At 33.6% G+C, this 13,482-nt stretch overlaps 1 protein-coding gene across 1 annotated transcript; it reads right to left on the reverse strand.

Annotated features, from left to right (window-relative positions):
• Positions 1-151: 151 nt before the first annotated feature.
• Positions 152-7,565, reverse strand: LOC108905786 (protein smoothened). Its single transcript, XM_018708807.1, has 5 exons — positions 6,362-7,565; positions 6,085-6,309; positions 5,828-6,029; positions 2,038-2,214; positions 152-1,979 (listed from the first exon to the last, which is right to left on the reverse strand). The coding sequence occupies exons 1-5, from the start codon at positions 7,407-7,409 to the stop codon at positions 584-586; spliced, it is 3,048 nt and encodes a 1,015-aa protein (XP_018564323.1). The 5' UTR covers positions 7,410-7,565; the 3' UTR covers positions 152-583.
• Between the last annotated feature and the right edge of the window lie 5,917 nt (positions 7,566-13,482).

A 13,482-nucleotide genomic window follows, 5' to 3' on the forward strand; every position in this document is an offset into this window, starting at 1 on the left:
GGGACGTCGGGAACTGTGTCATACTTATGAAAATTGAAAGTGTGTTTCTTTAAGAAATTACAAAGATCATGAATCAATAATTGAGATTTTAAGGGTGTTTTTTATTAAAAGTAAAAAAAAAAAAATGGAGAAAATGGATAAATTTTTTTGAAACACGTGTCAAAACTTCAATTTTCACAATTTTTACCCGCAATGAGGTTCATATTTTTAGAAAACATGTTAATAATGTAGGAAAACGACCATTTTGCTTTCAAATCAAAATTGCGACCCCCACGTTTCCCGTGAACAACCAACTCGAACGATGACCTTCGGTGGACAACATGACCCATAACGTGCCCATAACTTCGGCATTTTCAACACAAACGAGTTGAAAAAATTTGTAAATGTAGTTCAAAATATTCAAAGTTTGATCAAATTCTAATCGATTTGTCCCACTCAAAAAAATGAATAAAAAACGTCTGAAAATCGATCTCCCAATATGGTTTCACTCCTTAACAGAGGAAATCCGGCGAATTCGCTCGAGTAGACCAATTCTAGTGTACAAAATTACAACCGAGGTTTACCCTTCGCCTTTCGCACGTAATCACATAATCTCCTTAGACTTCCTAACGTTTACCTTAAACCTGTCCTTCAGGAGGCTCTCCTCGTCGCTCAGATCCGAACACTTCTTATTCGAGTCCCGACACAGCGACCGCCTCTCCTCCGAGCTGCCCGCATTCCCGTACCTCTTCACCCTTTGGTCGTTGTCGATATCACAGTATCTGCTGGCCCGCCGGTACTTCTTGTTCTCCTTCGTCTTGGCCTGCTTGGTCTTGTGCTTCTCCTCCTCAGTCTTGTTCAGGTTCCTCAGCTCGAGGTCGAACGCCGCCGTCTGCGTGACGATGTCCTGCGCGTCCGCCTGGACGGCCACGTCGATGGACGTCTTCGACTGCCTCGAGCCGCGGCTCTTCTCGCACCCCACCGAAACGCCCGAATTCAGCGAGCTCTGCACCAGCTGCTTGATCTCCGGGCAGGACGAGCTGCCGCTCTCCGAATTGCCGCTGTATTTCTTCCGGGACCGCCTGGAACGCCTTGATCTCTTGCTCGAGTGCGAGCCGGATCGTTTCTCCTGCCCGTAGTCCTTGTTAAGTTTCTCGGTGTTGTCGGTGTCGGAGGTGGTGTTGAGTTCCGCGATGTGGAGGCCCTGTCGCAGCGATCTCATGACCAACTGATCGTTCAGGTCCATGTTCTGGGGGTTGCTGAGCTTCATGTTGAACGTGCTCTCGGAAATCGTCACCGAAACGTTCTCGTCTTCGCTGCCGCTCTTGAAATTGTTCCTGCCGTAGGGTATAACCAGCTTGCCGTTGGACAGGAGGTTGTTGATGTGCTGGCCGTCTAGCCCCGCGTTACCCGAACGACGGTTCAAGTTCGGCCCAAAGTTCTTCACGTCCCCCGTGTTGGTCAGGGCGTTTATGAGCTGGAGGTGAGAGTCCAGGCTGGTGCTGCTCTCCCGTTTTGCACCGCTCTTGGACAACCTCCTCGAGGAGTGCCCGATGTTCCTCGAATTGCTCCTGAAGTTGTGTTTGTGTCGATTCCTGTGTTTCCTGCTGTTCACCTTGCGGGTCGCTTTCAGTTCCGCGATTTGCACGGAAAGCTGGCTGTCGCCCGAATTCCTGCGGCTCTCGATGCTAACGTGCCTCACGTTCAGGCTGACCTCGCTGTCTATCGAGTGATTGTTACTGGACATGGAATAGGCCACTTCGTTGGGGACGGCGCCACGGCGGTTCACGAGACGCGGCAGGTTGGCCGCCCACGTGGTGCTGAGTTCGTTGCTGGCAGCGCTGTTGAGTTCAAAGTTCAGGCCCACGGGATCCGTATGGTTCTGGCACAGGATGGAGATGCGGCCGCCCTCGTTGAACTTCTTCCGTTTAGCGAACGCCTGGGCTATTATCTTGTGCTTTTGGAGTTTCATCGGTTCTTCTACTTCGCAGTGAAATTTTCTGTGGGGAAAACAACGAACGTTTACCGGTAATTAATAATAATTTATCAGTGTTTTACCTCCTTATGTATCGTCCCCAAGAATGGAGCGTTGCGTCACACCACACCCAGGAGGCCATCGCCACGCCCGTTCCGAACACTGCCAACAGCTGTAACTGCAGCATGGACACACTAGGTCGTGCTTCCTGTTTGCAATGCGACGAGTCCGAACCTAATCGGCGACTGTTCAGTTTACATCTAATTAACAAAAACACAACAGTAAAGTATGAATGAAACAGGTCAGGCGACACTTTTTTGAAAACTTAATATTAACCGAGTTACTTAACCAGCTATTAAAAAAAAAATTACAATTATTTTCAATTCATAGTCCAATCAGATTAAATTTTTAAGTGCCAAAATTTAGTTCAGTAAACAAAGACACGTAAAAATTAGGAAAAACTTAGCCCACCTGAATGTTAGGGCTTCATTTTCAGTCCGATAAACAAAAATGTATTAGTTATTGCAAAAAACGGCTGAAAATTGCATTTTTTTTTTCATTTCTGTCTAAATAGAAAAGATTTTTTTTGCAAAACCTTCAGAATATGTAGTCCTTGGCAAGTAGAACAAGTGCATTTTTGGAAAATTGCAAAAATTTAGTTTTTCAAAAAAAAAAAATACATTTTTTTCAAATTTCAATAAATTATACAGTAACGACTTACGTGACCCATCTTGGACTTAAAAAGTTGTATTTTCCTATGCAAATTGTGCTCGTATTGAAAAATAATTCAAAATATGCGAAAAATTTACCAAAACTTTCACTTCTTTCGAATAATGTAGATCTTTTTCTTATCGTTGAAATTTAACAGGAATAGCATTATTGTCGTTTGAAAGCTGACATTTTTTCACGAATTAAAAAAAAATATCCTTGATCAGCAGGTGCCGAGAATTTTTTTTCAAAAAAAGAGTGATCGCAAAAAACCTGTAATTTTCGCTCGTTTTTTCACAATTTGCAGAATTAAAAAAAAATACATAAAAATATGTTTTTGGTAGTAAAAAATTGAAATGAGCCCTACTTAGGGGTTGAAAAAATGCCAAAAAATGAAGAATGAATATTACAAATTGATATAAAAACTATCAGCATGTGAATTATCTTATATTTTTTTTTTTTTTTACAATTATTTCTGATATTCTCTATTTTTGTGGATGATTCTACCCCCTGAGCGCGCTTAAGGGTGGATTTTCTAATTCAACATGCTTATTTCAGTCATGAGAATAAATCTTTCTTTGTATCAAGAATCATTCGATAGAAAAATTCACATGCTAAATTCTCATTTCTGTGGTGTGTTTTATGTTTATGTTTTTATGTTAATAGTTTTTATATTTATTGGTAATATTCAATTCTTCGTTTTGGGCGTCTTTTCAACCCCTAAATAGGGGCGATTTTTGGCAATTTACAAAAAACTAAAACCTATGCTCATCTTAATTTTTTACGAGGAGTAATTTGAGACCAAAAACATATTTGTATCTATTTTCTTTAGTTCTATGCGAATTGTGAAAAACGGGCGATTTTTGCGGTCACTCTTTACTTCAATAAACAAAGACACGTAAAAATTAGGAAAAATTTTTACCCCAGCTGAATGTTAGGGCTTCATTTCAAAATGGCGTCCAAAGTTCGCAAAAATCAGTTTCTTTCATTAAAAAAAAAACTAAACATTTCAGAAAAAAATATTTTAGAGAAAAGTTATAGAACTTTTTATAACAAAAATTTTGAGCCCAGCCTGATGTCAGCTGGTAAAGAAATGTATTAGTTATTATAAAAAAAAATTGCATTTTTTTTTATTTCTGTCTTTAAAACAAAAAGATTTTTTTGCGAAACTTTCAGAATATGTAGTCCATGTCAGTAGAATAAGTGCATTTTTGTAAAATTGCAAAATATTTGAGTTTTTGCAAAAATTAAGTTTCTCAAAAAAAAATGTTTTTTTCAAGTTTCAATAAATCATACAGTAATGCACTTACGTGACCCANATTATTTCTGATATTCTCTATTTTTGTGGATGATTCTACCCCCTGAGCGCGCTTAAGGGTGGATTTTCTAATTCAACATGCTTATTTCAGTCATGAAAATAAATCTTTCTTTGTATCAAGAATCATTCGATAGAAAAATTCACATGCTAATAGTTTTTATATTTATTGGTAATAATCAATTCTTCGTTTTGAGCGTCTTTTCACCCCCTAAACAGGGGCGATTTTTGACAATTTACAAAAAACTAAAACCTATGCTCATGTTAATATTTTACAACGAGTAATTTGAGACCAAAAACATATTTGTATCTATTTTCTTTAGTTCTATGCGAATTGTGAAAAACGGACGATTTTTGCGGTCACTCTTTACTTCAATAAACAAAGGCACGTAAAAATTAGGAAAAATTTTTACCCCAGCTGAATGTTAGGGCTTCATTTCAAAATGGCGTCCAAAGTTCGCAAAAAACAGTTTCTTTCATTAAAAAAAACTAAACATTTCAGAAAAAAATATTTTAGAGAAAAGTTATAGAACTTTTTATAACAAAAATTTTGAGCCCAGCCTGATGTCAACTGGTAAAGAAATGTATTAGTTATTATAAAAAAAAAAACGCATTTTTTTTAATTTCTGTCTTTAAAACAAAAAAAGATTTTTTTGCGAAACTTTCAGAATATGTAGTCCATATCAGTAGAATAAGTGCATTTTTGTAAAATTGCAAAATATTTGAGTTTTTGCAAAAATTAAGTTTCTCAAAAAAAAATGTTTTTTTCAAGTTTCAATAAATCATACAGTAATGCACTTACGTGACCCATCTTGGGCTTAAAATTTTCTCTAAGCGTTGTACTTTCCTATGCAAATTGTGCTCGTATTGCAAAATAATTGGAAATATGCAAAAAATGTACCAAAACTTTCTTATTTTTTCGGGAAAAATATACTTAGATCCTTTTCTTATCGTTGAAATTTAAACAGAATGGCATTATTGTCATTTGAAAGCTGACATTTTTTCACGAATTAAAAAAAAATTCCTACGACCAACAGCAGCCGAGAAAAAATGTTTTTTTCAAAAAATCACATCAATCTCATTGATTAATATAAAAGTCTGAAATTCACCCATGTTGTAGTTGAATACTTTTACCTCAATATAAAAAATAGTCCGCATTGATTGACCTACTTTTTTTACAGTAAACTTAATTTTGTCGAGCTCAGTAAAATACTTGCTCCAAAAAAAAGAAGTCCAAGTTTCAATACATTTTTCACATATTTTCAATTATTTTCCAATATGCGCACAATTTGCACAAATGCAAATTTGCAAATTTGTAAAAGTTCAACTCTTAGAGAAAATTTTAAGCCCAAGATGGGTCGCGTAAGTGCATTACTGTATGATTTATTGAAACTTGAGAAAATCTTTTTTTCGAACTCAATTTTTGCAAAAACTACCAAATATTTTGTAATTTTTTGAAGAATACAGAACATTTAAAAAAATGTGATGTTTAGGCGTTTTTTTACAACTAATACATTGGGCTCAAAATTTTTGTTATAAAAAGTTCTACAAATTTTGTATAAAACATTTTTCTTTAAAATGTTTAGTTCCTTTTTTAAATGAAAAAAACTGTTTTTTGGGAACTTTGGACGCCATTTTGAAAATGAAGACCTAACATTCAGCTGGGGTAAAGTAATTCATTCAATTCTAAGGAATTTTTCCTAATTTTTACGTGTCTTTATTTACTGAATTAAATTTTGGCAAAAAAACGAGGTATTTTTGACAATTTGACTGGCTATAAGCCAAATTTAGAAATTTATACAGAATTACGATCAGGTACAAATTTAATTTAATATCAATAAATGACTTACAAAATGTAACTCTGTAGACTTGCGCTCCAGTGCTTCGAGTTAACGGCAATGTAATTATGATAAAAAAACGTAATCGCACAAAACACCACCATAAATATGGTAAAAACGCCCATTCTCACAATATTCGACCTAATTTTCCTGCTAGAGTGCTCCGATATAACCTCGCGACTGTCTATTCTCACTTTAACCAAAAGTATAAGACCTAAAACATAATTTAATTCGCTATAAAGGCACTTACAATCAAAAATACGTTTTACCTCGTACGATTATGTATCCTGAGACAATCATCGTAGCTGCTAGTGGACAAAGTAGCAACCCTATCCTGGCAGCCATGTTAACATATCCCACAAAACAAATACCCGTTACGTAGTCTCCATCTATCTCTCCTATTGCCATCGTCGTAATAGTTAACATCAGAGGTAAACTCCAAGCGACGAGGTGGAAATATGCTCGTTTTTTGTCCACACGTTCTTGGATTTTACCTTAAAAAAAAATAAAGTTTTGAAAGATACACACTCATCGATTACATCATACCTAACGCTTGTAACGAACTCATATGCCAGGCGTAACTAAAAATAACAAACCACACCATTCCTGCGATTATAAAATAATAAACCATTACAAAGACGATGACACAAGACAAGTTTTCGCTAGCACTCGGTTCAGACTTCCTCAACGTACCATCTTTCTTGCACACGATATCCTCTCTGGTCTCTGTCCCCAAGAACTGCACCAACCAACCGCCGTACGATATACAAAAACATACGTTGACATAAAATATGGCCAGTGCCGGATATTTGTTTGCGGTTTTCCAGTCGATCACAAACGTCAGGATAGTGAACATGTTCAAAAATATACACAACAGTATACAGTACGCCATAAGCTTCTGGATTTGGCGATGTTCTCTTTCGGTGTAAAGTGAATCTTTACATTTCAATCCGCAGCCTTCTATGTCGGGGTACCACCACTCTGGCTTATCGGTTTTAACCAACGGATCCATACAGAACCCTGTGATATTGAACTTCATGTCATGGATATCATTTTTACACTTGGGAGGGAACAACCGCTTATCATCACAATTTAAAAATTCGGGAAATAAGGAACTGTTGTACAAAATCTTGCAGGGTTCCAATGTAATTTTGCACATCTCTTTAGAGGGTAAATCTACCGTGTTATTATCGCATTTGGGCATGTACAACGCACATAAAAAAGGTTGAATTACTGCCCAACATTTAGGTACAAAATGCAGGTATTCGTAGAGGGATAGTTTTTCTTGTATTTCCCATTGCGATTTGAGGTCTGTTAATTCTAAGGTAGTGCTACGGTAAGGTAACTTGGCCCCCATACAAGTACTATAGTTTAAAGCTTGACAAGTCGCAGGTCTTTGGCAGTACCTCAAATTCAAATCATAGAACCTACTGTTATTATCCTTTGGTTTCTTGCCCTCTCTGTGCCTGATATGTGGTGTAATCTCCTCCTCAAGTTCGTCATTAGTGGTGTTATTTGATGCATCCGAACTAATATTCAATGCCTTGTTGTTTACGATACTGAAATATATTATCAAAATATATGGCGTCCTCATTTCCAGTCTAGTCTATGAAAATTGTTCCTTTTAACCATATCTCTTCATAATTATCTCGGTCTTCACTTAACATCACAAACGACAATATTGGTAGACAAAATATTTTATGTGGGGAGTATTTTATGTATAAGAACTCAATAAACAAACCGAACAATGATAACCATGCTTACAACTCTCAAGACAAGAATGTTTTGAACTTTTTCTTGAGGAAGCGAAATGACAGAGATGGTTTTATCCGCGGGAACGAGAGCGAGAGAGAAGGAAAGACCACCCACATGGCGGCACAGGTCCATTTGTTTCTGTAGAAAAAGAACAAAACAACGTGAACAGTGCAAGTGCAAGAGAGAGGGGCTATTGGACCACCCGGCTTTTCAAGGTTGCTAAATGGTATTCTTTTTTATTTTCGAATTTTTAGAAGAATAAGAATTGAGAGACTTGTGCCTTGTGCCGTTTTCTGGTAATAGTGGTAATTTAAATACTCGCAATAGCCATGTTATTTACTGAAATAATATTTTCATATATACATAGACGCATTAAGTAGGGCTTGGTTGTATTTTTGAACGCGAAAGTGAATATCGACGTGAATATTTTATAAATGTTCACTAATATGTATGTAGTTTAATAAAGTAATTTAAATTCCGTTCATAATTATAGTTGCGTAAATAGTAAGAATACAAGTACTCGCTACTCACTGATGGTGCCTGATAAAATTATTTATTTAAATTATTGAATAATAAATCTATACCAATTTGGAGGACCTAAAATTATCGGGCAATTTCATAAATCTGGAAGTGTCGGGGGAATATCAAGATTTCTCAAATTTTCATGAACTTTTTCAGATTCGAATTATTGTAAACGTTCTTTATTTACATGATATACAACGTGTTCTAATTAAAACTTCCCACCTGGAAAATAGGTATCGGAACAAACCAACTGCGCCAGTGAAAAGAACACAAAAAATTACATAACGATGATTCAAGAATTTTTTTTAGTCGGACCACAAAATAAAGTTACAGCTAAATTTAAAAACGGCGATTCCTGTAGCGACAATCAAATTTGGTTCACTCTGTGTCCCAAAAAAACTATCCCCACTTTAAGTTGTAGAAAATAATATTTGCTGATTTTGTACAGAATTATTCATTAACGTTATTAGAATTTATATAAAAATTCCACATTTTCTTGAAAAATTATATAATTTTTATTTTAGCTGATCTAGACCAGGTCGGATCTGTTTTGAGGTGGATGTGAGAGGGGGCGAGCAAATTTTTCCTGGATTACCTTCAGTACAACTCATGTAATAAAAGTGTAGATCCCTAGATCTGGGCGAGGTTCGGAACATTTTCAAAATTGCAAAAATGTTTAAAAAATTTAAAAATATACCTATTTTATTTGAGTTTTTTACTTATATCTAGGAAGTTATGCATTTTGGAGAAATATTGAAACGGAAAAAAAGTTTTAGAACTGAATTTTGCACAATATGCTGGAAGTTAAAAATGTTTAAATTTATTACCTATGTTGCAAAATAGCAATAATTGATGAAAATAAGGCAAAATAATAAGTTTTTTGGATAAATTTTTTTAATATTTTAATTGCTTTGAGGGCATTCTAATTTTGATAAAAAAAACTTTAGAGTATAATGAAATAACACACCAAATTTCATTAAAATTGGTTCAATAGTTATCGCAAAATAATTTTTGAATTTTGAAAATGTTGCATAGTCTCAAATGGAGCATTTAGATATACTTGAACATTTTTTCACATAAAAAAGACAGCTCAACCTTTCAAATGATTTTTGAAAAATTGAAATCGGATGATTTGGACGGCCGCAGTAAATTTTTAAAGTTACACTATTTTTTTACANAATAAATCTATACCAATTTGGAGGACCTAAAATTATCGGGCAATTTCATAAATCTGGAAGTGTCGGGGGAATATCAAGATTTCTCAAATTTTCATAAAGTAATTTAAATTCCGTTCATAATTATAGTTGCGTAAATAGCCTAAATACAAGTACTCACTACTCACTGATGGTGCCTGATAAAATTATTTATTTAAATTATTGAATAATAAATCTATACCAATTTGGAGAACCTAAAATTATCAGGGAATTTCATAAATCTGGAAGTGTCGGGTAAATATCAAAATTTCTCAAATTTTCATGAACTTTTTCAGATTCGAATTATTGTAATATTTCTTTATTTACTATGATATACAGGGTGTTCCAATTAAAACTTCCCACCTGAAAAATTAGGTATTGGAACAAACAACAAACCTACTGCACCAGTGAAAAGAACACAAAAAATTACATAACGATGATTCAAGATTTTTTTTTAGTCGGACTACAAAATAAAGTTACAGCTAAATTTAAAAAAGAGCGATTCCTGTAACGATAATCAAATTTGGTTCGTTGTGTATACAGGGTGTCCTAAAAAAAACTATCCCCCCTTAGGTTGTAGAAAATATTTTCTGATTTTGTACAGAATAATTCATTAACGTTATTAGAATTTATATAAAAATTCCACATATTTCTCGAAAAGTGTATATATTTTTTTTAATTTTAGCTGATCTATACGACCAGGGCGGATCTGTTTTGAGGTGGATGTGAGAGGGGGTAAGCAAGTTTTTTCTGGATTACCTTCAGTACAACTCAATAAAAGTGTAGATCCCTAGATCTGGGCGAGGTCCGGAACATTTTCAAAATTGCAAAATGTTTAAAAAATTTAAAAATATACTTATTTTATTTGAGTTTTTTAATTATATCTAGGAAGTTATGAATTTTGGAGGAATATTGAAAAGGAAGAAAAGTTTTAGAATTGAATTTTGTATAATGTACTGCATGTTAAAAATGTTTAATTTATTACCGATGTTGCAAAATAGCAATAATTGATGAAAAAAAAAAGGCAAAATAATCAAGTTTTTTAGATAATTTTTTTTAAATATTTTAATTACACCGAAACATTCTAATTATGATAAAAAAAACTTTAGAGTGTAATAAAATAACACACCAAATTTCATTGAAATTGGTTCAATAGTTTTCGTAAAATAATTTTTTGAAAACAATTTTGAAAAAAAATTTTCGAATTTTGAAAATGTTGCACAGCCTCAAATAGAGCATCTAGATACTTGAAAATTTTTTCACATTGGAAAGACTGCTCAAGCTTTCAAATGGTTTTTGAAAAATTGAAATCAGTTGATTAGGGCGGTCACAATTTTCTTTTTAGTCAACACTTTTTTCTATTTTTAAACAATTAGATTACATTTATCAATTAGCAATTTAGTTTTTTTTCAAAAATTATAATTTTAAACTACAATTTTTTTTGAAATATATACATAAGCAAATTTTTTCATTGAAAAATGCAATAGCATACGGTAAAATATACAGTATGTTTAATGCATAAATAATAAACTTTGTTTATAACAAAATATGTGCAAATTAGACAGTTGGCATTACGATATTCGAATTCCTTGCTCACGAGACATCTGATAAAAAAAAAAGCTCGAAATTGGTCCATTAGATGCCGAGATAATGCAATATTTTTCATACCTTCGCATTTTGAACCTCCGAATTCAGTCTAGGAGTGAAAGTCCTTCACTTTTCGTGTTTTGAGACACTTTTTGCACGTACGAGCGACAACTTTTCCGCTGATTTATCTATGTTGCCGATAACTTAAGGATATGAAAATTTTTTCCAGCTTGGAAATCGGAAAAACGAAGCCGCCACTGGATCAAAGATTATTGCTAAATTGTTTATAAATTAACGGTAAGTGCCGATAAACTTTGACCACTTATATCTCGAGGACCAATAAATGGATTTAATTTTTTTTTTAAAAGAAACGTCTTTCCGAGTACTTTAAAATTATAATTTTTGAAAAAAACTAAATTGCAATCTAATTGTTAAAAAATAAAAAAAAAGAGTTAAAAATTTACTGTGGCCGTCCTAATCAACCGATTTCAATTTTTCAAAAATCATTTGAAAGATTGAGCGGTCTTTTCTATGTGAAAAAATTTTCCAAGTATCTAGATGCTTTATTTGAGGCTGTGCAACATTTTCAAAATTCAAAAATTTTTTTCAATTTTAAAAAAATTATTTTGCGAAAACTATGGAACCGATTTTATTGAAATTTGGCGTGTTGTTTTATTATACTCTAAAATTTTTTTTACCAAAATTAGAATGCCCTCAGAGCAATTAAAATATTTGAAAAAAATTATCCAAAAAACTTGATTATTTTGCCTTTTTTTCATCAATTATTGCTATTTTGCAACATTGGTAATAAATTTAAACATTTTCAAGTTACAGTATATCGTGCAAAATTCAATTCTAAAACTTTTTTCCTGTTCAATATTCTTCCAAAATACATAGGTTCCAAGATATAAGTAAAAAACTCGGATAAAATAGGTATTTTTTAGAATTTTTTAAACATTAATGTAATTTTGAAAATGTTCCTGACCTCCCCAGATCTAGGGATATACACTTTTATTATGTGAGTTGTACGGAAGGTATTCCAGAAAAATTAGCTTGCTTCCTCAGAAGTGGGATATTTCACCTTAATCAAAAACGCTCTATCAGACAAGCAAAAGATTATTAGAATTGAAATTGCCCGGAAAACTTGAAATATTATAATATTTTTTGGTCAAAATTTAGTACACGCCTCAAATAATAAAAGATATGAGAATAAACAACTGCAAACAATTTTTTCCATCTACGTGGATTAAAATAAAAGTTTAATTATGTCGTAAGAAACTGTTTTTTTAAATTACAAATGACCACAGTTAGGATCGGGAATGGGCAATGAAACCATTGATTAACAATTACTGTCTATTTTTAAACCATTGCATGAAAGACACTATGTACATGGAACTATAGTAGTTGTTTTAAACTTAAATAGTAAATCTAAATAGTAAAAAAAACTGTACACAAAAAGACCTTAACGCTACATGAGATTTATATGAAAAATAATTATACACATCTTATCCTAGACCCTAAAAATATCTCTAAGGAAAGCTTACAAGCATATACGACTGACACACGAAAATTAAATAAGACATACAAAGGTTGCTGTTTTTAGTCTTAGGATGAATTAAATTTATTATTGCACTAGAAACGTTTATAAAAACCTTAGCAAAAATGGGAAAGTATACAACAATTACCTGAGGTAGTACATTTGTGAAAAAAAAAAACAATGTAAAAAAAAATCCAAACAGGCGACAATTTCAATTTTTTTTTTATGTATAAAATGCTTGGAAGACTTCTAGTAACGAAAAATAAATAAGTTACAAAAAAAAATGTAAAAAAGAAATGCTAGTGATATGTGGTGAAATCCGCAAATAAATAAAAGGATTAAAAATGTAAAAACGAGTATTTAATACCTTCTCTTTGTTAAAATAAGCCTAAATCGAGGGGTAAACGAGGAAATTCCGAGAATCTCGAGAACCAGACGAAATTTTGAGGAAAATCTAGGATTACGAAGATTGCGCCCCCGTTTACCCCGCGGCCTAATTAGTCGAAAGTGGGTCAAAAAATGATGTTTACAGTTTAAATTTCATAAGACGTACAAACTGACGATCTAGATATAAATTTTGGATATATTAAACTTTTAAAACACTCCACATGGAACGGGACGACGAAAATATAATACTTGCCCAACGTAAGCATTGAACTGGGCAGGGGGGGGGGACGACATTAGTCACTTTCGACTCACGACATACTTCCCTAACTATTTTAAAATCACTATATAAACCAAGTCTTGTTGTTGCATTTAAAATTACCACAGTACAAAGACGACTTCGCCCGGTGGCAGACGCGGACGTACGCTAACGACTAATATTTACACATTTTTACACCAAACGGTTTTGATGTCGTGCGGAATTTGTTACGATTCGCACCGAAAGTATAGCAACTCAAGGGTATCGATTAAAGCATGTATTAAAGCATTACGGACTAGTTTAAAGCACGGATATAAGGAAGAACGTACCACCATTTCGCTTTTTTTTTTTTGGGAAGTTATGTTAAAAATGGAATTTCGTAATACTGCCGTATCAATATTATAAATACTACTACTGTTTTACTTAATAT

Source organism: Anoplophora glabripennis, unplaced genomic scaffold (assembly GCF_000390285.2).
Source record: "Anoplophora glabripennis isolate ALB-LARVAE unplaced genomic scaffold, Agla_2.0 scaffold269, whole genome shotgun sequence".
In the NCBI taxonomy this organism is placed as follows: Eukaryota; Metazoa; Arthropoda; class Insecta; order Coleoptera; family Cerambycidae; genus Anoplophora; species Anoplophora glabripennis.

Excerpts from the sequence above, each read along its gene's own strand:
- LOC108905786 (XM_018708807.1), bottom strand. The coding sequence starts at position 7,409 with ATGAGGACGCCATATATTTTGATAATATATTTCAGTATCGTAAACAAC. Across the intron at positions 6,310-6,361 it reads GAGTTCGTTACAAGCGTTAG|GTAAAATCCAAGAACGTGTG; the intron begins GTATGATGTAAT and ends TTTTTTTTTAAG. Across the intron at positions 1,980-2,037 it reads TGGGGACGATACATAAGGAG|AAAATTTCACTGCGAAGTAG; the intron begins GTAAAACACTGA and ends TTTTCCCCACAG.